The sequence below is a fragment of the Sceloporus occidentalis genome, unplaced genomic scaffold, assembly GCF_023333645.1.
Source record: "Sceloporus occidentalis isolate IW3139 unplaced genomic scaffold, rSceOcc1.0.p SCAF_22, whole genome shotgun sequence".
Classification (NCBI taxonomy): Eukaryota; Metazoa; Chordata; class Lepidosauria; order Squamata; family Phrynosomatidae; genus Sceloporus; species Sceloporus occidentalis.
Window position 1 is genome coordinate 2,036,100 of NW_028317002.1, and position 22,159 is coordinate 2,058,258.

General features: G+C 35.1%; 1 protein-coding gene across 1 annotated transcript in view; it reads right to left on the minus strand.

Moving 5' to 3' along the window:
• LOC149300880 (myosin-7-like) overlaps window positions 1-21,718 on the minus strand; it is a 34,127-nt gene extending 12,409 nt beyond the window's left edge. Inside the window, exons 1-29 of the mRNA XM_089484555.1 lie at window positions 21,628-21,718; window positions 21,138-21,241; window positions 19,445-19,588; window positions 19,181-19,337; window positions 18,905-18,932; window positions 16,845-16,941; window positions 15,394-15,414; window positions 15,145-15,237; window positions 14,599-14,662; window positions 14,123-14,221; window positions 13,637-13,740; window positions 12,369-12,507; window positions 11,410-11,528; window positions 10,959-11,108; window positions 10,306-10,476; window positions 9,935-10,114; window positions 9,283-9,415; window positions 8,166-8,233; window positions 7,423-7,510; window positions 7,066-7,183; window positions 6,326-6,449; window positions 5,827-5,963; window positions 5,334-5,589; window positions 4,744-4,986; window positions 4,418-4,594; window positions 3,847-3,992; window positions 3,139-3,229; window positions 2,155-2,544; window positions 139-265 (exon numbers count right to left, since the gene is read on the minus strand). Of these exons, the coding sequence (XP_089340681.1) occupies window positions 139-265; window positions 2,155-2,544; window positions 3,139-3,229; window positions 3,847-3,992; window positions 4,418-4,594; window positions 4,744-4,986; window positions 5,334-5,589; window positions 5,827-5,963; window positions 6,326-6,449; window positions 7,066-7,183; window positions 7,423-7,510; window positions 8,166-8,233; window positions 9,283-9,415; window positions 9,935-10,114; window positions 10,306-10,476; window positions 10,959-11,108; window positions 11,410-11,528; window positions 12,369-12,507; window positions 13,637-13,740; window positions 14,123-14,221; window positions 14,599-14,662; window positions 15,145-15,237; window positions 15,394-15,414; window positions 16,845-16,941; window positions 18,905-18,932; window positions 19,181-19,337; window positions 19,445-19,588; window positions 21,138-21,241; window positions 21,628-21,718 (3,859 nt within the window). The remainder of the gene's footprint in view (window positions 1-138; window positions 266-2,154; window positions 2,545-3,138; window positions 3,230-3,846; window positions 3,993-4,417; window positions 4,595-4,743; window positions 4,987-5,333; window positions 5,590-5,826; window positions 5,964-6,325; window positions 6,450-7,065; window positions 7,184-7,422; window positions 7,511-8,165; window positions 8,234-9,282; window positions 9,416-9,934; window positions 10,115-10,305; window positions 10,477-10,958; window positions 11,109-11,409; window positions 11,529-12,368; window positions 12,508-13,636; window positions 13,741-14,122; window positions 14,222-14,598; window positions 14,663-15,144; window positions 15,238-15,393; window positions 15,415-16,844; window positions 16,942-18,904; window positions 18,933-19,180; window positions 19,338-19,444; window positions 19,589-21,137; window positions 21,242-21,627) is intronic.
• Between the last annotated feature and the right edge of the window lie 441 nt (window positions 21,719-22,159).

The following is a 22,159-nucleotide window of genomic DNA, read 5'->3' on the forward strand; positions in this document are numbered from 1 at the left end:
GTTCACATACTTATATAGATATTACATATCTATCTATATACGGGCAGTAGATATGTGTGTGTATATATACCGGTATATATATATATATATATATATATATATAATGACCCACTGACAATGTTTTAAAGATGGTTTTACCATTCTCAGTTTGGAGTCTTCCTTTCTGGCTGGACAGCTCATTCACCTGGCGGGACATCTCATCCACCTTTGCCTTAGTTTCATTTAGCTGGTCTTCATATGTACGACAAAGCTTTTCTGATATACCCTAAAAGAGAGATATTTTGATTCGTTCTATTAGAGGTGATACATTTTCTCTTTTAAAACCAGATTACAAATCTGCATCACTATATGAAAATACTTTACAAAACTTTAACATTAATTTTAAGGTCTTGCTAAATTAAATTATCTATGTGCCAGCCTGTTTATATCTGCAGCTATATATTGATTGAAACAACATATAGTTTGAATAATCAAATGTAATTACATGGGTTACAGTATCTCACAAACACATTTGTCTGTCATTTCTGTATAAATAATGGAATCTCTAGTCAAAGTTGATACTTCGTATTGGGATGGAATAGAAAACTATGTAAAGTAACATAGCCTTTTGGAACCTAAGAGGTCTCTTCAAGAAACGAAGAAGAGAAGGAAAAAAAGAAAGGATTCCGGTTGTTTTAGAAACAGATACAGGCAGACCCAGTACTATTGAAAATATTTTACATAATAATATTAAATAAACCATTGACATCCTGGTTGCTTTTCAATTTCTACATCCATCTTGAAAACATATGACTTATAAAACATTACATAACAATTATATAAGATATAATGATAGGGAGTAAAAACGAATGTTGTAATCCCTGGGTTTGGCTGATTTTTCTTTGTTTTTCTTTTATTGAAAACCTTCGCCCTTTCAGTGCGATGAATACATTTATTTCACTGCCATAGTATTTTTATCAGAAATATATAAAAACAGAAATACATGGAAATATGACTATAATTATATAATTGAACAGATTCCCTGTCTCTGTAAAGTACATATTATAGATCCTAGTTACTGCATGTGTGTATTTCAATTATGAAAACAGACGCAAGGGTTTTTCCAATGTTAGGACAAGCCAGTCTCAATTGGTGCAAAACCTGTTTTACAATCCTGGTGGCATGTTATCAAAAATAGCAGAAATTTTTGTATTCACATGACACATTGAGTTTTAGAGGCTTGTGAAAGATACAATAGTTTTAATAGAATATAAAGGAAAGAATTACAGTTACGGTCATAGTTATAATTAGATTTGGGTGCCTGCCAAGTCTTTGTGAACGTCTTCGTGTTCGTCTTCATGTTCATCGCCCGTTCCCATGTTCTTTTCGGTGAATATCCGTGTACATTCTTTGTGTTTGTTTTTTTAGCAGGGGTTAATACGGGGTTAATGTGGTAACAGTATGCAGCAGCTTTGGCGCCAGGATTTTAAAGGTCCGTAAGAGGAACTCTATTGGTCTCTGGCAGGGGGCTCATCTTAGAGTTCCTCTTACGGACCTTTAAAATCCTGGCACCAAAGCCATTAGGCTCCCCAGGCCAAGTTGCTCCGAGCAGTTGTCTCACACAACTGCTCTGAGCAGCTTGGCTGGAATGAGGATTTCAGTCTCTGTGAAAAAGGGCAAGGTACACCATGGAGCAACATGGCTCCAGAAGATAAAGGTCCGTACGATTAACTCTATTGGTTGCCGGCAGACACCTCCTCTGGCATTAACCAATGAATAGCAGCTAACCTTCATTGGTTGATGTAAGAAGAGCTCAGTGCGGGCGACCAATAGAGTCGCTTATACGGACCTTTAACTCCTGACTGATGAAAAGACTTTACACTTGGGCACTGGGGCTAAACCCCATGTACTGTTCAGCAGAGCCAGTGCTGGAGAAGCATTTGACAAATTGATCTCCTGCAGGGCATTTAGCTGGGGAGGGGGGAGCAAATGCATTTGGGGGATTGTGCAGAAGACTCCCATGCATCTGCAAAACAGATTAAAGTGCACATGATGGGCGGAGTGTCTTTTTGAATATGTAGCTTAAATGGGTTATTTTACATATTCACCAATGAGTATCATTTTACATTCTTTAATATATTTATCACTAAAATCTGTTTTTAGGAATAGTTTTACCTTTCCTTTGGCTAGCTGCTCCAAATTTGAAGCCAGATCATCAGCTTCAAGTTTCAGTTCACTCTTCTCTTTCTCCAGTTTCTGTTTAACTCTCTGTAGATTGTCAATCTGCTCACTCAACTCGGCCACGCTGTCTGCATGCTTCTTTCGAAGGGCTGAAGCTGTGGCCTCATGGTGTAAAGTTGCTTCCTCAAGATCCCTCCTTAATTTTAAGTATTCTGCCTCCCGTTTTTTGTTCATTTCCAACTGGGCAGATGTTGCCCCTCCAGCTTCTTCAAGTCGTTCACTTAATTCTTCCAGCTCTCTGGAAAGATCAGATCTCTGTTTCTCTACCTTTGCTCGAGCTGCTCTCTCTGCTTCCAATTCTTCTTCTAATTCTTCTATACGAGCCTAAAACAATAAATTGGTAAAAACAGAGATCTGGATAATATCAATTTAGAAACTTTCAATAACTGTGTTGCACATGTTTTGGACTAAGGGTTTTATATAATTACATTATATAGATTTATATTATATTATATTACAATTACAGAGTGACAGATCTGCATGTGGGATGTTTTTGGGGTATGTTTTACCTGTAACTTGAAATATAGATATATGTTTACCTAAAATGAAAATAGACTTTAGGCAACACTGAATTACTGAATCCTTCCTAAGCTTTTTATGGGATTTCTGCTTGTGAAAGTGTCCTGGTGCGCATTGAACAGTTGCTATATTACTGGACTAACTTTGTGGGCTTTCCCCTGGCCTACAAGCTACCATTCCCACATTGGAGAAAATAGTCAGAAAATAAAGAGGTTATGTACTACTCATGCAAATTTATTTCTGGAATGAGTACATTAGTCTTTTATTCCAAAGGGTTTAAAAAGTTACAAGTGCTTTAGAACACAGCCATGGATATTATTTTTGTAGAGAAAATCATTTATGGCTGCACAGTTGTAACAGGAATTCCAAAGCAATTAACAAATATGAAACGCTCCTTGCCTGAAGCTCCTTAATCTTCTTCTGCATCTGAATCACTATAGCTTGCTCATCTTCAATTTTGGAAGTTAGTTGGCTCATTTCAAACTCTTTTCTGTCAAAGTAATTAAAGAAAAAAAAAAACACATTTAGTGTGCCTTATATGTACCATATAATAACCATGCAATACCTGCTACCTGTGCAGATATACTTGGAAGAAAGGAAAGAATGTACCGTATTGACAGAAATACATTAACCCTAAAGGGTGGTAGGAGGTCCTGCTGACGTTGGTGCGGAGTTTTGTTGACATTGGTGGGCAGTCCCAATGATGGCCGCAATGCCACTCCTGCAATCTGGAGTTTCACCATAGTGACCCAGAAAAGCGGTGCTTCACCCAGAGTCTACTGGCGAAACCCTAAGAGTTTCCAGCAATTTGTTATCACAGATGCTTGCCTTGGACGCCCAACCACTTTGTCTTGATATAGTGACACTGTATGTGAGTTGGAACCCACCCTTAATGTCTTAGTGAGGCAAGTGACCTTCTGGGCCTAAAGACTTATTTTGGATTTGGATTTGAGTACTGGTAATTTTTTCTGCATTTCGGGGAAAAAACATTTATTCCATGAAGATTACCTATAAGATATTGTTTTTCATTTTGCTTATTAACACATCAAATAATGCATAGGCAGGAATACTGTATATTGCATAATCATCATTCCAAAATAAACTTACTTCTTAAACTTTTCCTCCATTTGCTGCTTATCATTTTCAACATCCATGAGACTTTCCTGTGTCAGTTTTAGGTCCCCCTCAAGCTTTCGCTTGGCCCTCTCCAAATCCATCCTGATCTTTTTTTCTTGCTCTAGTGAACCCTCAAGCTGAACATGGTAAGACAAATAAGTACGCACAATAATGATTTAAAGCAGCAGCTAACAATAAATATCAAGAGTATAAACAAGGATGAAAAAGTCGTTTGTGGGCAAAACTTATTTAGGTGACACTGGATGTGCAACCTACATGCCCATGCAATTGCATTTTATATGATTGGTTGACAACAGAAGTATACAATAGAGTATACAATAGAGGATGGCATTTGATTGGATTTTATAACGTGGAAGGGACAATGGAGAATGCATAGGAAATTATAATGCATGTAAGGACATAAAATAGCATGTATAAAAAAGAGCAATGCATGCTTTTATTTATTTAGTTTTTAGTTTTTGTCTATAAGGCTAATCACCCATATCTGGAGATATTAGAACCGATACAATCATACAGATTAGTGGATTTGATTCATCCTTACATCATCCACTTGCTGCTCAAGTTTTGTTTTCATTTTCGTCAATGAGTTGACCTTGTCTTCTTCAGCTTGAAGGTCATCAAGAGTTTGCTGATGAGCCTCCTGTAAAGCTTTTTTCTCCTTAGTTAATTTGCTAATAGTTTCATCAAGAGCTGCCATTTCTTCTGTCAAGTTTTTCACCTTAGAAAAAGCAGTGATTTCAAAATGAATCATGTAAATGAGCTATAAACAAGCACCACATCGATGGCATTAATAACATGAAAAGGCAAGATTATTTAAATATTAAAATAATATTCCTCCAATTGCCCAGCATGAACACAGTGATATACCTTATTCTCAGTAGCATGCTTTTCCTTTTCTGCTTTTGCCAAAGTAATTTCAAGATCATCAATATCTTTTTTAAGTTCAGAACATTCATCCTCTAACTTTCGTTTCTTAGAACTTAGCTCTGAGTTCATTTCTTCCTCGTCTTCTATGCGCTCTGTGAGATCTTTGATTTTTGACTCCATTTGGATCTTGGTTTTAATGAGTAAGTCACATCGCTCTTCTGCGTCAGCCAGAGTATCTTGCTCCTGGGAGACAAATGCTAGTCATTGTAGCCTTAGTGTACATTTTGTTTAATTATTGCAGAACCTGGTGGTTCCCATGCTGAGAGGTTCTTTCTAAATAATAGGTTATTTTTAATACTAATTCCATTCTCTGACAGTTAGTTAAATAATTAATTAACTTATTTAATAACTGTCAGCCAAATCAGGGCATGGACTCCTTGCTTTGTTCCAACAGTGTTTGTGTCATTATGTGACCACATGTCATATTTTAAAAGTATTTTAAAAACGTGGTTTGACCCCGATACTGTTCGCTCACCCTTCTCTCTACACTTCAATATACACGTTACATAATAAAGTATCTATGGTCTTACTGCTTGCAGCTGAAGGGTTAGGTCATTTTTCTCCTGCACCAAAGACACTTGTTTTTCTTCAAGTTCTTTCCTTCTTGCTTCAGATTTTTCCAAAGCCTCTTTCAGCTTTAAGAACTCTTCTTTCATGTTTGCCATTTCTTTCTCTGTTTCTGCAGATTTCAATAAAGGTTTGATCTTGAAGAACAGTTTCATCCAAGGCCAATTCTTGACACCCATAAAAGCCCGGATATTCCACTGAATAACAAGCAGTGCATCCCTAGTGAGGATGAAATTAGGTGTGAAATTTACATTTGTAATAAAAATAATCAAGAACTATTAGAGGAACAACCTCAGAGGTGCAACACCAAATAAATATTTTAAAATAAAAAAATGCAACAGAAAGTGAAACAAAATTTAGGATTATGGATATAGGCAAATTATTATAGCACATTTTTTATATATTTTTATATAGGTTTCTCAGATGCAAATTACAATAGGGTATGTAGATTTTTACCTTCTTTCCAAGATCTTTTGAAATTCAATGCGCATTAGTTTACCCCTGGCTCTTGCTTGAATCAGTGTGAGAATCTTTGCCAATCGTTCATCTCTCATTTCTTCCAGGTGGCCTAAGAGCCCAGCCTTAAAAAATACCTGTATTATAACATATAGTGATTACATAATAATATAAGATATAACAAGGTTTTGAAAATCTGGTCTTATCACTACGGCCACAGAAGGAATGCTGTAATCTTACCATCTCATTGCTATAAAAAAGATCCTTTTTTTTAACATTTTGCATCACATATTTTCTTTACATTTGAAAGAAATAATACAAATATTATATAATATTATATTATCTTATGCATTGTGTTCATTACATACATTTATTATATAATGTGGTAATAAATATAGGTATATACTCTACAGTATCTCTTTATGTCTATATATGTCAATCAATCTACTTAGATATCCATTTATCTATCAGCCTGTCTATTTCTCAATGTGGGTTTTACCTTAGTATGTCCAAAACGATACTGAGTGTGGTCAATATCCAAAGTGCCCAAAAGCTTTTCAGAGGCTTTTCTGCTGTCTACAAACTTGTCCTCAGGAATAGCATTTGGGTTGAGGATTCGGTATCTGATAGAACAAGTGAGTTTATAATTAGGTACATGTATGCCAGCTCATGCAAATACAGAGTTATTAAGAAAGAGTGAGTAACGAGTATTTGTAGGCTATAAATGGCCATGTCGTTGAGTATTTACAAATAAACTTTTTTCCCATTGAAAATCCAAATATTACAGACTATATTCTAAATAATTTCACCATTAAATCCGAAAAAGTGCGTTGAAACATTTAGTATTGAATACGCTACATATCTGGAATTGTCCTCTTTTAACACAATCTATTGAAACTGTGGAAGCAGTTATATCCAATGAGGGGTTGAGTAGAAGAGAACCAAAAACATGTAGTGTTGCAATTTAACAGAAGGTAGTCTATAAAGAATAACCGATACCTCTAAAAGAATTCTACTGTTTTGAAAAACCTTTTCATATCTGAATAAAAGTGAAAAAAGGATAGATTCACATTAAAAGTACTGTTCTACTTAGAGAAGACAATGTACCCTTAAGCTGTTGCTATCTTATTAGTAGTAGTAGTAGTAGTGTTATGTACTGTATGTATGTGTACTCAGGGATTGTGAGATAAAGAGATGGCAAACATTGTAGCATCGATATTTTTATTTATGTAAAAATACCTTTGTTTGAAATCAGCATACACTACTCTGTTTGGAAAACCTTTACGGCAAATACGAATTCCCTCCAGGACACCGTTACAGCGTAGCTGATGAAGAACAAGGAATGGATCCATTGCCCCTTGTATGAAAAAAAATGTAGCAACCTCATTGCATGAAGCAATATTGTTAACACAACCTTTAATTACCAAATTACATTCAATTTGTGGGTTTCTAACAGAAAAAAATATACATATATATATATACTGTATACATATATATATGTGTGTGTGTGTGTAGTAGCAAGATACAAATGGTGTCATTGTGTTATTGTTGCATGGCAGACTGTTTCAGCATATTGATGGATAGTTGCAAGGGTACCTGGGGTCTTTGTTTCATTGGGGATAATGCAACGCACAAAATGTGGTGCAGTTGATCTAAGATTGGTCATCAATTTATTCAGATTTTCCTAAAAAAGAGTGAGGAATTAGTTCAACAAATGCATTTTAAATAAATCTATAAATAAAATAATTCTTGTTTCTGGGTGTTAGTCTAACTTGTCTATATTTATAGGCTAACACACTTCTATCCATAATTCTACTAAGAACTAATTATATGTTAATCCCTGCAAAAGTTCTAATGTAATGGTGGTTACATGTAATTTGTCACAATTTAGTGACTCTTTAAGTTGTATTAATTCTCTTTCTTAATAAGGGCAAGCCAAATGGTTATCTTCGTTTTCCAACATTTTCAAATTGTAAGCTGTGTTTCCATGAGAAACACTGAAAGTACTCGCAACCTTTTTTTTAGGGCAATTGTTTTTGTGGTTAAATATTATGTTACCACATTTAAAACATGCCCTACTTTATACAATGAAATTTGAATCACGATCTTTATTTAATTTATTTGTTATATATATATATATACACACACATATATCTATATATATAGAGAGAGAGATATATGAATATAATATTCATTGTTCAAGGGTCACATCACATAAAAGGCAAAGAAAAACTTTTTATTGTTGAATCAACATTTGCACGTGATAGACGGTGGTGTTGGCATCAGACACCAAGGAAAGAATGAAAGATTTTTGGCACAAAAAAAAAAAATTCAATTACTTTGTGCATTGATGACACTGTTTGGAAGGAGGCACCCTTCTTGCGCTTCTTCTCACCACCTTGGTCAGCTGGATATGAATAAAACACATTTAATCATTACAGTATAAATTGAACTATTCAATAATAGATTGTAAGTGTAAATATGTTGATATGACATTAAAAACACAATGTGGGTGCAAAATATTGAAAACTTTACACTCGGACCAAACAGAGAGGGAGGATAAATTTGGTTAACAGTTCTTATTATCCATAAGTCATAAGCAGAACATTTTAAGAACTCTTTATGCTAGTGCAGAATCATAAATAAACCTTACTTTCTAGCAATCTATTTCACATACAGACTTCTGGGGATAACTAGCTAGTCAGAGTGTGAAACATCTAAATCTAAAAGGAAAGTTTTAAAAAGTAAACCTAAAGAAGTTGGTTTGTAAAATCCAAGAGTCTAATACAAATCAGTTTTGTTTTTATTTCTACATGTTGGACCCGCTGGTGGTCCTGCTTGGACTGGGTAGTTCCTTGTTGCCTTCCCTTGTTACTTCTAAGACATCATGCACTGAACATTTACAGGTTTTTTTTCCAAAGGTGGGCAAAACCCTCACCGTTACACCTTCTTTTATTTCAAACCACCGCTTCCTATTTTAACTTAGTCTTCATGCACTCCTCACTTTGATTTAGATCACATAATTGTGTAGACTCCCCTCCAAAGAACACTTCATTGTTGTGGGTAAAAAGAAATATTTCCCATTCCTTTGGTCAATCATGACACTGGCATTGTGATTCTTTCTTAGGGACACTTGCTCTGTACCATTCATTAATAGTAATAGTAATATTAATGGTTTTAATGCTGCATTTTGTTAATTAAAGACTGCTTTCTGCCTTCTTACGTATCTGCTACATGGGCAAGGGACAAAATAAGGGACACAAAATCAACTTAAACGACTGTCCCCTTTGCCTTGATGTTTATGGCTTGTTATACCTAAAGACATCTTTTAGCATATTTGAAATATCTAACTAAGTTACAGTACCTTACATATTGACAAATGATTTATTCATTAACATGTAGATTTCTATTGAAGACAACATTCTTTATTGCAGATGTATGTGTCTTGTTACTTACCACTATCAGAACTGATATAATTCTCAAAAAGGCAAGCCAACAATTTGTTGGAAGATTTTTGAAAGAGACCCACCACTGTTTCATTTAGTGGATCTTTGTTTTTTTCTAGCCAGCCCATAATATTGTATGGTACCTGAAAGCCACACAGAGAAGAAACATAATCCATTGTAAAAGGAAATGAAAATGTTAATAAATGGAGGTAGTTATATATTTATATAAGCATTTAACACTAAACTGTCTCCTTAAAGACATTAGGGACAGTAACATAGATTACCACAGTACACTTCTGTAAATTGCAGGCAGTCCTACTAATACAACATAAGTAACCTGGAGGTTAATGAAACCGAGGAGTTTTTAGCTCCTTTAAATTTGGTGAAAGACTGTTTTTGAAATTTGGTGGAATCATTTTTTTGCAATCTAATTTACAAACGTAAACATAATTTTAATGGTCTTTGGGGTCAGTATGTTTATGCCAATAATCACAATAAGAATAACATGATAGAATGCTTTAGTAGACCTAATTCCCAGTATATGCAGTGTGTACTAAGCCAGCCTTAATATCTAGTAAATTATTACAATTAGTAAATGTATTTAAGTAAATTTAGATAGTAAGCGTTTTGTAAACTTTTAGTGGTACTATAAGGGTACTTACCACACCAGCATAATGTACAAGTTCAAAATGAGCTTCGTATTTCCTTTTCTTGTCTGGTCTGGGCTTTTGGAAGTTGGGTGATTTTCCAACATGGTTGTCATAAAGTTTGGATTTGAAAGTAATGTCTGTAGCCTTAGGGAACATGCACTCTTCTTCAAGGATTGACAAGATCCCCATTGGCTAATGTAAGGACAAGTTACACATTAAATGTTGACCGATATTAAACAAACTCTTCCACTTGCAGTTATAGAAATATAAATATGACAAGTTTGGTAGTGAACAGCAGGAAGTGCTTCAATTGTATCTGTAAAATATACATATGCATACATAAAATATACATCTTTTAAATAGCAGCAATGAGGCAGCTTTACCTTTTCAATCAGATCAATGCAGGCCTGCAAGTCTAGCCCAAAGTCAATGAACTCCCACTCGATGCCTTCTTTTTTGTATTCTTCTTGTTCCAAGACAAACATGTGGTGATTGAAGAACTGTTGCAGTTTTTCATTCGTGAAATTAATGCAAAGCTGTTCAAAGCTGTTAAACTGCACAGAAGGGAATATGGTATATTATTTAAAATGATTAAAAAAAAAAAAAAGGAAACATAAATTACATAATTGTAAATGATACTATGATTCTTACTTTACAAAAAAATTCTGTTTATACCAGCATATCATATATTATAAGCTCAAATTTAAATGTATACCCTTTAATAGTCATAATACGTATTAAATTATATAAACACAATACATTAAGTCAAAATGAAAAACTCATATAAGCTTTACGGGTCCCAGGATTTAAGGACTCTTACAAACAAACAATAACAGAATTTGTCTTGTGTGTTAAACAACTGCAGCTAAAATAAAAGATGTGTATTGTGACATTCATAGAACATCGCTAAACCTCCCATACCAATATGGGTAGAAATCCTTCTTTGCGTATCTCATTTTTAAAGACCCTTTCACAAAACATAGTTTTAAATATTGCAGTGTGTCTGAGGCAAAATAACTTCATTTAACAAACTTACATCGAAAATTTCAAATCCAGCAATATCAAGAACGCCAATAAAGAACTGTCTGGGTAACTTTGTATCCAGTGTCTTGTTAATGCGAACCACCAGCCACTTAAACATTCGGTCATAAATGCCTTTGGCCAATGCACCAACTGCATAGACAACCTACAGAAAAAACAGTTTGCATGTAATTGTTAATAAGACTTTTTAAAGGGTAGACGATATGTGATACTAAAAACTATTGAGATCATGCAATCAAGAGGTGAGACAAAGAGAGCTCCAGTTAAGAAATGTTGGATCTGATAACTTGACAATGTTTTAATGTCGGTTGAAATTATGAGTAATTTGCTTTACTTTAGAATGAAAATGTGTCATGGCATATGACTAATACAACTAGCGTGATCTGACTCTAGCTCAAGCTACCTTTGACCCTTTTTTGGACTATCATTACAGAACCAGATCTTACCTGTTCTACTGTCTGACCTTTGGTCACGTACTCATTCCCAATTTTTACTCTGGGGTGCATTAAGCCCTTTACCAACTCAGAAGAGCTGATACCCATCAGATAGGCAGCCTTATCAGTATCTAACAGGATTAGAAGTAAAGAAAGTTACTTGTGCTATCAGAAAAAGTAGACAATAGAAATATGTGCCCCTTATGCATTGTTGTATGACATTTAATTGTGTCAGCCTTGGCTAAAGATACATACATATTTACCACTTTGAAAACCAACAATAGAATTTCAATTTTTAACTCTCAGATTAGCTCATATCTACTATTGCTGCATGTAAATAATACTGGATACCCACAGACATTTAATAGGGACATTATAAAAAAAAAATACCAGGTATGCTAGTAAGATTTAATATAGAAATATTCAAATCCTATATTAAATACAATTGAAACTCATTATTAAAAATATTTTAACAGCCGACTCATGTAAAGCATTTCAATGCAACCTATAAACTTTTTATGAGAGAAAACATTCTTTTATCTCACTGACCAGAAAAATGACAAAACTGCAGCACCACTACTACAAAAACATAAAAAAAGAAGAATAACAACCACAGAAAATAAAGTGCAGAAAGTTATTTGTTTTTACAGAACGCTCCTACGTACATATAATGTGGCTTTACCAGATGAACAGGTATCAAGCTTTTCTGTTTCCTGTATTTTATTTTGTGTGGTTACAGCGTATTTTTTTATCACTGGTATTTAATTGTAATATGCTCATTTCATTCGTATGTCTTAGTGTTTTGTTAGATGTGCATTTGGTCAAAATAGCTATTGATATATCTATAAAGAATAGCAAATATATGTTGTTTATAGTTTTATCACGCTACAAACCTAGAGAAGGTTATTGTATCGTTCCAATAAAAGCACGTGTTTTATATGCCATTAAAATATACTTTAGAGCGGACTCACTCTCTGTGCCGTCAGCCTCTGCCTGTTCTTCCCTTTGCTTCTGTTTAAATTTCATATTTCCAAAATGCATGATGGCACCTGTCAGCTTGTAAGCACCATATTTTTCTTCAGGAATAAATCCTAAAATATCAAATGCTTGCTGGAAAAAGTAAGAATAGAAATGTATATAGAAATTAACAATCCGTGAAGACTTGCCCAGCACCCAGATTGCACACATAGGATTTGCCCCAGCACCCATATTGCATCCAGCGGACTTGCCTCAGAACCTAAATCATACCCACAAGAATTGCACCAGCACTCAGATTAAACACAGATGCAGGACTTGCCCTGATTGCATCCACAGGAATTACTTAGCAACCAGATTGTACCCACAATGATCCTCAGCTCTCCTCTCAGTCTAGCAAAGGTGCACCCTGTATTTATTCCATATCCTTTATATCACCAAAACATTAACAGTAATGGATAGATTGTTAAAATGCACACATATACTCTATCCTTACAAATGCCTGTCCATAAACACACATGCCTGGCCATATATACACATGCATATTCACGCTTGTCCTTTCATATAAACATCCGGGCTTTCACTTGCCCTTGGATCCATACACTTGCTTGCCCTTAGACATACTTACCCTAACAACCACTCTGAAAACACAAACACACACTTTCTCTCTCCCTTTTTGTCATAATGTTTCACCTTTTTTAATTATTTCTCATCTTTCTTAATACCACTCCCCTTTCTGCCATCTCTTCCCTTTGCTTTGATCCTCCATTTCGCATTATGTTTCCCATTTCTCTCATCTCTCTCTTTTTTCTTTATCTTTCCTCCATTTCTCATTATCTTCCTTTTTCTCATTATCCTCCCCCCTTTATCTCCACCTCACGTCTTTCCTTTTATTTCTTTTTTCTAACCTTAATCCCCATCTCTCTTATTATTTTCCCCGTTATCTTTCTCTTTATCTCTCAGTGTTCCTACTATCCATCTTTTCCCTTTTTCCACACCTCTTACCTTTCTGTAGTTTTCTAGCATGAGGTCTGTTCTTTTTAGTTTTACTGCTCCATCACAGTGAGTGTGGCTTCAGTGCTGAGTGCTGAGTGCTGGGACATGACATATGTATGAACAGACCTCATGCTCCTTTTTATAATGGGGCAATTAGAGGGAGATCCATGATCTCCCCAACCCGCCCCGGTTCCATTAGCAATGTGCAGTAAAAGTAACAGTCAACATTACCTTCATAACCAAGTGGGTAAATAAATACACTACTTACATCAGTTGCCAAAAGCTCTTCCCCATCATCCAAGTTATCCACTGTGACCACACCTTGTGAGCTAAAGTGAAAGTCATAAGGATTTGTGCTCACCAACAACAAATCTGTAAATAAATGCCCAAAAATGTAGTTTAACTAATAATATACAGTAAATGTGTACAGATGTGATATATCATATATCATATCAGATAATATAAACAGCTTAAGCGGCTGCTCAGGGACTCCTCTGGTTTATGGTGTTCCCTCAAAGGTTGTAGCTCCTCTAGACACTGGTTCCTCAATGAATTATGATTACAATGTATCTTTTGTCTTCCGACAGGGTATATTGCCACTTCACAAAATGTAAAAGAGTACAAATGTGATCTAAAATGTTTTAGCAACTTTAAAAAGAATCTCCATATAGGCCATAAGTAGTTGTTATAAAGAGGAACAACTTCTCTAGCATGTCACGTTCTAATGTTACAATGGCTACAAACTGGGCCATACCTTGCAGTTCACTCTTTTTAGCACTTGTTATCTGGTAAAAGATGTGATAACTTCGCTCTCCAGGTTGCTGAAAAATTACTCTGGATTTTTCCAGTAAATCTGCATGACAATATAAAGGAAAAATAGGATTTACATTAATAAGAGATATGACTTATATAATGTACTAAACAACAATGCACTTAGATAAACATTATAAATATTTAGTGTTCTAGATACTGGGGGATTGCATATCAAGATTAATTAATTTCATACATGAATTAAGCAAAATCTATAGGAAAATTATCAAATGTGGCCTTGTGAGTGAGTCATTTAACAGAATGGACACATATATAACTTAGATAACAAATAAAATAAAATTTTGCAGGTATGTCACTTATGCAAATCACAGGTGATAACTTTGAATTCAATACAAAGTATATAGTTAACCCTCTCTGACAGGCCAATGTTCTGAAAACAAGGATGAATCGCAAACTTACAAATTTCTATGTCAGCAGATGACAACTTGCCAGTAGTGCCAAAATGGATTCGTATGAATTTACCCTAAGCAGCACAAAATGGAAAATAATCAACATACTTTGCTAATCAAAATCAACACAAATCTGCATGAATGTGGGTGAAAAGGAGATGAAGAATGGGTGAAACTGAATGTCCATATGAACGTTATTTGGGCGACATCAGCCATTTTTCCCACTGCGCATAAACACTTCAAATGTTGCTAATGAGTCCATGCAAAGTAACGGACAATGTGGTCACCCTATTTAGGTTAACTAATGGAATGTTTTAACACGGGGACCACAAAAACATTCAATTAATTTAAGGTTTTACTGAAGGGTTTCCAGTTGTGTCTGCGTCAGGTAAAGTGATATACATTGTTAGCGTTGTGCCATCCTTTACCTATAAGGCATAGGTTAATTACTGATAAAGTATACAAATCAGTTCCTCAAGCTGATGAGCAAATGTCAGAGTATGAGAACACAATGTTTGACTGTGAATGGAAAATAACGAGGGAAGAATATACTTACAAAACGGGATGAGTTGTCATTTCTCAGCGTTTTGGCATTTCCAAATGCTTCCAGAGCGGGGTTTGCCTGGATGATTTGATCTTCCAGTGTTCCCTACAGTAAAAGTTAATATTTCAGAAGGAGCATATCATTTTTGTAATATAAATTGTAATATTATTTAACATGCAATGTTTACATTCTTTAAAAAAATCCTTACATTCATCAGCTTTTGGTTTTATTACTGAAATGTTTAAGAATAAAATTCCTTACCCCAGTCTTGGTAGCTGGTTGCTGGAATGAGAATAAAATATAATAATTAAGAGCTTCATTTATAACAACATATAAAATGTATATACAATGACAGATCCCCTGTAACACACACATAGAACCAGTACCATGCAGCACCTAAATCTCAGGGAGATGGTCTCATATGATTGAAGAAAATCTATGATTAAACACCCTTAATGTTTTTGTTCTCCTCACCCTACTTTCACCCCGATTTATTTTACTTTAGTCTGTCACTTCTGTGCCTTGAACCTTGTGAGATATCAAGAAAACATCACAGCATCCCAGGCAACTCTTAAACCCCTTCACTACCCGGGTTTTTCGGTACCTCAAATACCCGAATTATTTTGCCATTTTTTCGCCCATATGCCATTGCAACCATTATTCCCTTTTCCTGTGAATAGTGTACCCATGTAAACTATATTTTTTGGAGAAGAGACAGAGCTTTCGTTTGATGCCATAGTTACATTAAATACACAGTATATTTAGTATGAGCAAAAACATCTTCATATATGTTCTTCTTTGAATCCTCACAAAATTAGTTCAACTGAGAAAAATACCCTCAAGATGTAACAATTTAGGTGTCTTGGTTTTGGAAATTCGGCTGGGCAAGAATTCCCATGCTTTCCCAGCGGTTATAGGGCACATACTGTATCATAAGGCAAACATAACACTTTCAAAACAAAGTTATTTACATTTAGTATGCTGAAACCCAGCATACTAAATGTAAATAAATTTGTTTTGAAAGCATTATGTACGCCTTAGAGAAACCAAAAAATACCTACAAAATTATATATTTCTGAAAGCAGACAACCTAGAGTATTTTGATTTCTGGACACTTGTCATGCAACTGTTTGGCCGCCAATCACTGGCAAAGTTAGCCGTAGCAATAATTTCCTGTACATTTTTTCACCAGCACATTTGTGTTGCTTATAATTTTTTTTCACAGGTTATGTGTTGTTGCAGGGGAATCCAGCCACAATTGTTCAGCTGCATCTCCTGATTATGGAAATGCCCCACATGCATAGTTTTCTTTTGGTTTTCTGGATGTCACAAGACACAAGGTAGAACATTCCTGTGTATTGGGCCAGGGTGTTTCGCTAGGCCTATGCTATATGTGAAATGTGCCAAAATTGGGGTATGTGTTCCAATAGGGGTCCATGGTGGTTTTTTTTCTAAAATACCAATGATTAGGATCAAGGCCCAAAAATTCCTAATTTCATAGGGGTCGGTTGGGTGCCAGGTTTGACATCTGCTCCCTGTTGCAAGATGCTGGGCAGCATAGATGTTAGTTTGAGCTGTTACCATGTTCCATACACCTTCATTTTAGGAGGTAGAACCTGGATCAATATCTGACGTGACACTAGACACCTGTCACCAAACACCAGAATAACAAGTGGACCAAAAATGTTCTAACATAACATGGTACTACTTACATTCTTTTTTCCAGTTGGGTCTCCAATAGCAGCAACAGTGGCAAAGTACTGAATGACACGTTTCGTGTTCACAGTTTTGCCGGCACCAGATTCTCCACTAAAGAAAGTAAACAAAATATAATAAATGACAGTTTTTCACAAAATGGTTTCCCTTTAAAATGCAATTATAACTAACAGCAAACGAGAGAGGCACACCATTACATGTTATGCAGAAATTAGCAGTTAAAATTGTAGTAATGGTAAAAGGTGTTTCTCTGAGATAACTTGGTAATAAAAAAAAACCAGACGGCATCAGAATAATACAATATTTAAGGTGCATTGGAAACAATTCCTAGTACTGTTGAATACCCTTTCCAGAAACTAATTAATCATGTTACATTTTATCTCCTTCATATTTTCTCAATTTTCTTAATTGTCAGGTTGGTCAGAAACAGAAGAACACAGAAGAACCCCTTGAAAGTTGCTTTTATGGCTTTAGTCTTTAGTGGGAAGACTAAAATGATAAAGCCGCTAAAGTTTATTTCTTTTGCTAGAGACCCCAATACTTTGTTTTAGCAGAACATCCCCTTAGATTAAGTAGTTAAATCACAACAATTACAGATCATTACGAAGTTCTTGAATCAAAATATATGATTCTCAAATATGTGCGCTGGTTTGGAGACTAAACATGAATGTGTTTTTTTTTTATCTTCTTATAGCCTGTAACATTATTCATTTTTGCTTCTACTTTCATATAGTTTTCTATTCCCAACCATGTTTAGCACATGCTATATCACTAATGACACTGGTCACTTTGTGAATTATGTAGATAGGTTTATTTGAGTATCTTGGCAGCTATTGTGATTGACATATAATGATTTTTAACGAGATGCTAGCACTTCAGAAAAGAGAAGCCATTGGCTGTGAATCAATAAACTGAAACCATACATAGATTTTGTCAACACATTTTATTGATAGTATCTAAATCTTAAAATTAACATTGGCAGCATGTGAATAAACATATTTAAAGTGTAATAATATGGTGACCATATTGGCCATTTTTCTTCTAGGACACAGATATTTTTCACGTTACTGACCAGCACATGCATAACTTGGTAGCTGATTCCATTTTGTTAGTTTATACATTTCACATGCTGCCAAGTGCCACTTTACATTGCTGCTTTAAGTAGTTTTGCTTGGTCATTGGAGAAAATTTCATATACCTCAGGCCAACTAAACATAGCCTTGGCCTCTACCAAAGACATCACAGTTATTTTTATTGTCATTAAAATCCAAAGAAGGTCATTTCCCCCATGCTTATGGATTGGTGGCCATTTGTTTATCCCAGAGGTACTTGTTTAAGATTTCAGGATTTGGAGGTGGTGTGGAATGGTGTACGGGGGCCTTTGTTGGTCACAGTTATTTACAGAGTTGTTTTACATGAGGAATAATTCACCTAAGCCGATGATCCTGATTCTGCAAGCAGGGGGAATTATTTGGGGCTGAGAAAGACAATTGATTTAATGAATTGTAAACAGGGTGATTTTGTTAGAACCTCACCCATGTTTTCACCTTGTGTGATTGTTTGTTCTGAAATTGTACCACATGTAGTCTGGAGGGAAGCTCATGGAAGCAGGTTGAAAAAGCCAGGAGGTATCTCAAGTGTAGGGTATCCAAGGCTATCACTGGTTGAAGGTGGGAAATTTTTCCCTGCTTCAGCTCTGGTAATTATTGTTATTTATATGTATGCTATTTTTGTGAGCAATTGATCCATGGTATGGGTAAGTGGTTTATTATATGTTTATATAATAAAGCTGTGGCCATTCCCACCCTACCATTGTTGTCTGTTCTTTTGTTTGAGGTTTGGGCTTTGAATGTCCTTTCTCCTGCCTTCTGCAGCCAAGTGTATGAGCATGGAGATGTAAGATGCATGGGCTGTCAGATTAATTTCTCATTGAAATCATATAGATAGCCATAGAAATAGTAGGAACTGTTGTCAATTCTCAATTTGCCGTAAAAAGTACAATTTCGTTCTATTTTGTTTGCAAGCAAATTTACAATAAATGAAAAAGTTTACTTACGTAATCAACATTGATTGGTTTTCCCGATCTAAAAGAAAGGTATAACTGTGAGGATTACTTGGAATTAGCACTATAGCTGCAAACAATATTCATGAACTTCAAGTATAAACAGTAAAGTATGTGTAGGATAGGCATAAGGTTATATTGAACAAAAGGTGAGGTTAAGGACTGAATGATTTCCCACAATTATTAAGACATGTTTATAGCATTCTCCAGCCCTCTATCAACAGTTTATGACTAGTTTCATTTAAATGGATAATATAGCAATGCACTTACTACGTAACATATCATGGTAAGCATTATCCGCAATGGCGAAGATATGAGGAGGGGATTCAGATCGTCTTTTGCCCTTATAAGCACTGACCACCTCAGTCTTGTAGACCGGAAGGGCTTTATATGGGTTGACGGTCACGCAGAAGAGGCCAGAATAGGTCTAAAATGAATTAAAAAAAATTACATGAACTTTAATGACAAATGATTTACATCACTAGATACTGGTTTTGGATGCTATGAAAATCTCCACTAACTCCAATAACTTACGTAGATCATCCAGTTAGCGTAGCGTTTCTTCAGATTAGATAGCACAGACGCTTCATTTAGATGCGTTAGCATGGCCATGTCTTCGATCATGTCAAACTTAGGTGGATTCATCTGCTGAATATCTGAATCCTTCACAATGACAGTCTAAACACAGAAACAGAGATACAAATAATGCAGTTCTTACACGTCATTAAACTGATGGTCTCAAGAGCACTGAAGATATGTAGTGCACAATTTTATATACTACAATACGTAGGCTACCCATTGATTTGCAATGAATTGATTCATGATCAATTTGCCGTGTCTATAGCGTCATTGTGAGATTGTTTAACTTAGTTTTGGAAACAATTAAGTCAGCAAAGCAAAATTGCTGGGGCCAGTCAACCTCCTGTCGAAAATGATATGACACTTTTTGTAAAACATTTTCTAATCTTCGCAATTTATCAGCTCTTATCTTCATATCAAGGACTACCAATTTGAAGATCTTTATAACATTTACATTACACTTATTTATAAAGCACCGGCAGATTCCGCAGCGCTGTTAAAGTCAATGGAAGAATTTCACATACAAAAACACATACAATAACAAACTGGTACAAAAGGAGAAGAGGGCCCTGCTCTTGCGAGGTTATAATCTAGTCAGTGGTTGAGTGGGAAGTGAGACAATAGGAGAGGACTGCTTCTTGAAAACCTTCTAGGGCTGATCCCAGAGGCTAATGGGGCTAATATTTGCAGAATGGTTTTCTGCTGCTATACTCAATGGTGGGAGCTTTGGACCACATGCTTACACTTAAAAGTAGCAATTGTTTCCTATATCCTGTAAGAAGCTACTTGTGCTTGCTGTTGAGAAAAAGTACCCAATATAACTCAAGTCTGTCCACTGCTTAAAGACAATCGAAGGCCTTTATGAATTGAAAGGCGATGTTATGCTGTTATATTATGCTAGTTTTATAAAATGTTAAGAACATGATATAATAATAGGTTAAATATTTGTAGTCACAACTCACAAATATGAAAGATTGTCAAGGAAACCAAATTCCAAGCTTATTTGGTTTCCTTTAAATGATTTCACATACTAATGCTTAGCCTTGTTTTCTAATTTATACAGCATCCTCATAGGTTGCAGCACTGTGCAAGCAGTAATTAAGTTTAAATTAACTTTGCATAACTAGTGTATCCTTTAGGCTTTAAGGAAAAATATATGATTGAAAGATTGCCAGAACATGCTATGTTGTGCATATTTTATTATATATTGTATTATACTGAAACAACGATATATATATATGTTCAGACTGTTCATACACATATTACTTCATATTAATAAGAATTTACAAGGGTACTTGCTGTAATAATTTATAAAATAAAATATTTGAATGCAGCTAAAGCATTAAAAAACAGGTCCAATATTGAGGACATCTCAAAAATCAACTCAAACATTAAAACTGATCACTGCTTGGAAACTAGGACTGAGCACATTTTACCCCAAAGTGGTATTTTAAAGGGACAGTTCTACTCCAGAGCCAGGACAAGAAAGCAACCTACATTTTTCCTTTGTGCAGCATAATGTGACACTTATTCTACAAAAGTAAGGAGTCTGTCTTTTAATAACACCAGAAGAACAAATATAATCCCTTAATTATCTTAAATCAACTTGCATTTATATTACTAAAGACTGTCAAAAGACCATATTTACCTTTCCACCTGCTACCTCAACGGTGACTTTGTCACCGCTGGTCTCCTTGATTTCAGCTTCCAGATAGGCTTCCTTATTATCTGGAATCCAACACTTCTTTTTACCTGTTAGTACAAAAAATGTGTATATTAATATTAAGCAGTAGACACATAATTATAATTTAATAGAGTTGTTCTTCTCCTGCAATCAAAAAAGAAGCAGCTGTATGTCGGTGGAACGCTGAGGCCCATGCATCTTAAACCCTATGCCATGCCCAAAGGCTTAAAAACAAGAGAATAGTGCACATTGAGAAGCCCTTGGTAAAAGAATCAGAAAGTCACATACCTTGAGTCTTTGTGTGTGTCTTAGACATGTCTATATCAGCATTAATGTGTTTTATTTTGTGGAGTATAATCTATATATCTTTATAACTGGGGTTATATTATAAGCATACCATAGGTTTTTACCAATCATACAAAAATAATGAATGAGAATGGTTTGTAAAACTTACCATCAAATGCCACCGTCTGTTGTATCATTAATTCCTTCTCACTCTTCCTAAGGAAGGGAGCTGCCTCCCCAAAGTCCGACATGTCCATCATTTTGGCAACTTTAGGTAATATTCCGAATCAGGTACTAAAATATACAAAGAAATGTCTTTGAAACATGACAACCTAATCAATTTTCTTTAAAAATATATACATATATTTTGAAATAATTAAGCATATGTTGGTTAATACTAAAAAAAAGCTAGCTGTATATAATAAGATTTTAAATAAAAAAAATATAAAGTTTAATATACATACCCGGTTACGTAAATGATTCAGATGTTAGTCCCTGGATACTATTGACTTTTATATCAAGTCAAGGTCACTCAAACAAAGCACCTTTCCTTTGATTCGAAATCAATCTGCTGAGAATGGAAGCTCCAGTGACAATATACATGCAATTCCGGGGGGAGTGGTTTATCCCTCTTCTAATCTGTCTCATCACTTCATTGTTAGTACATGACCTAATGGAATTGCAAATTTATTTTCCAAATC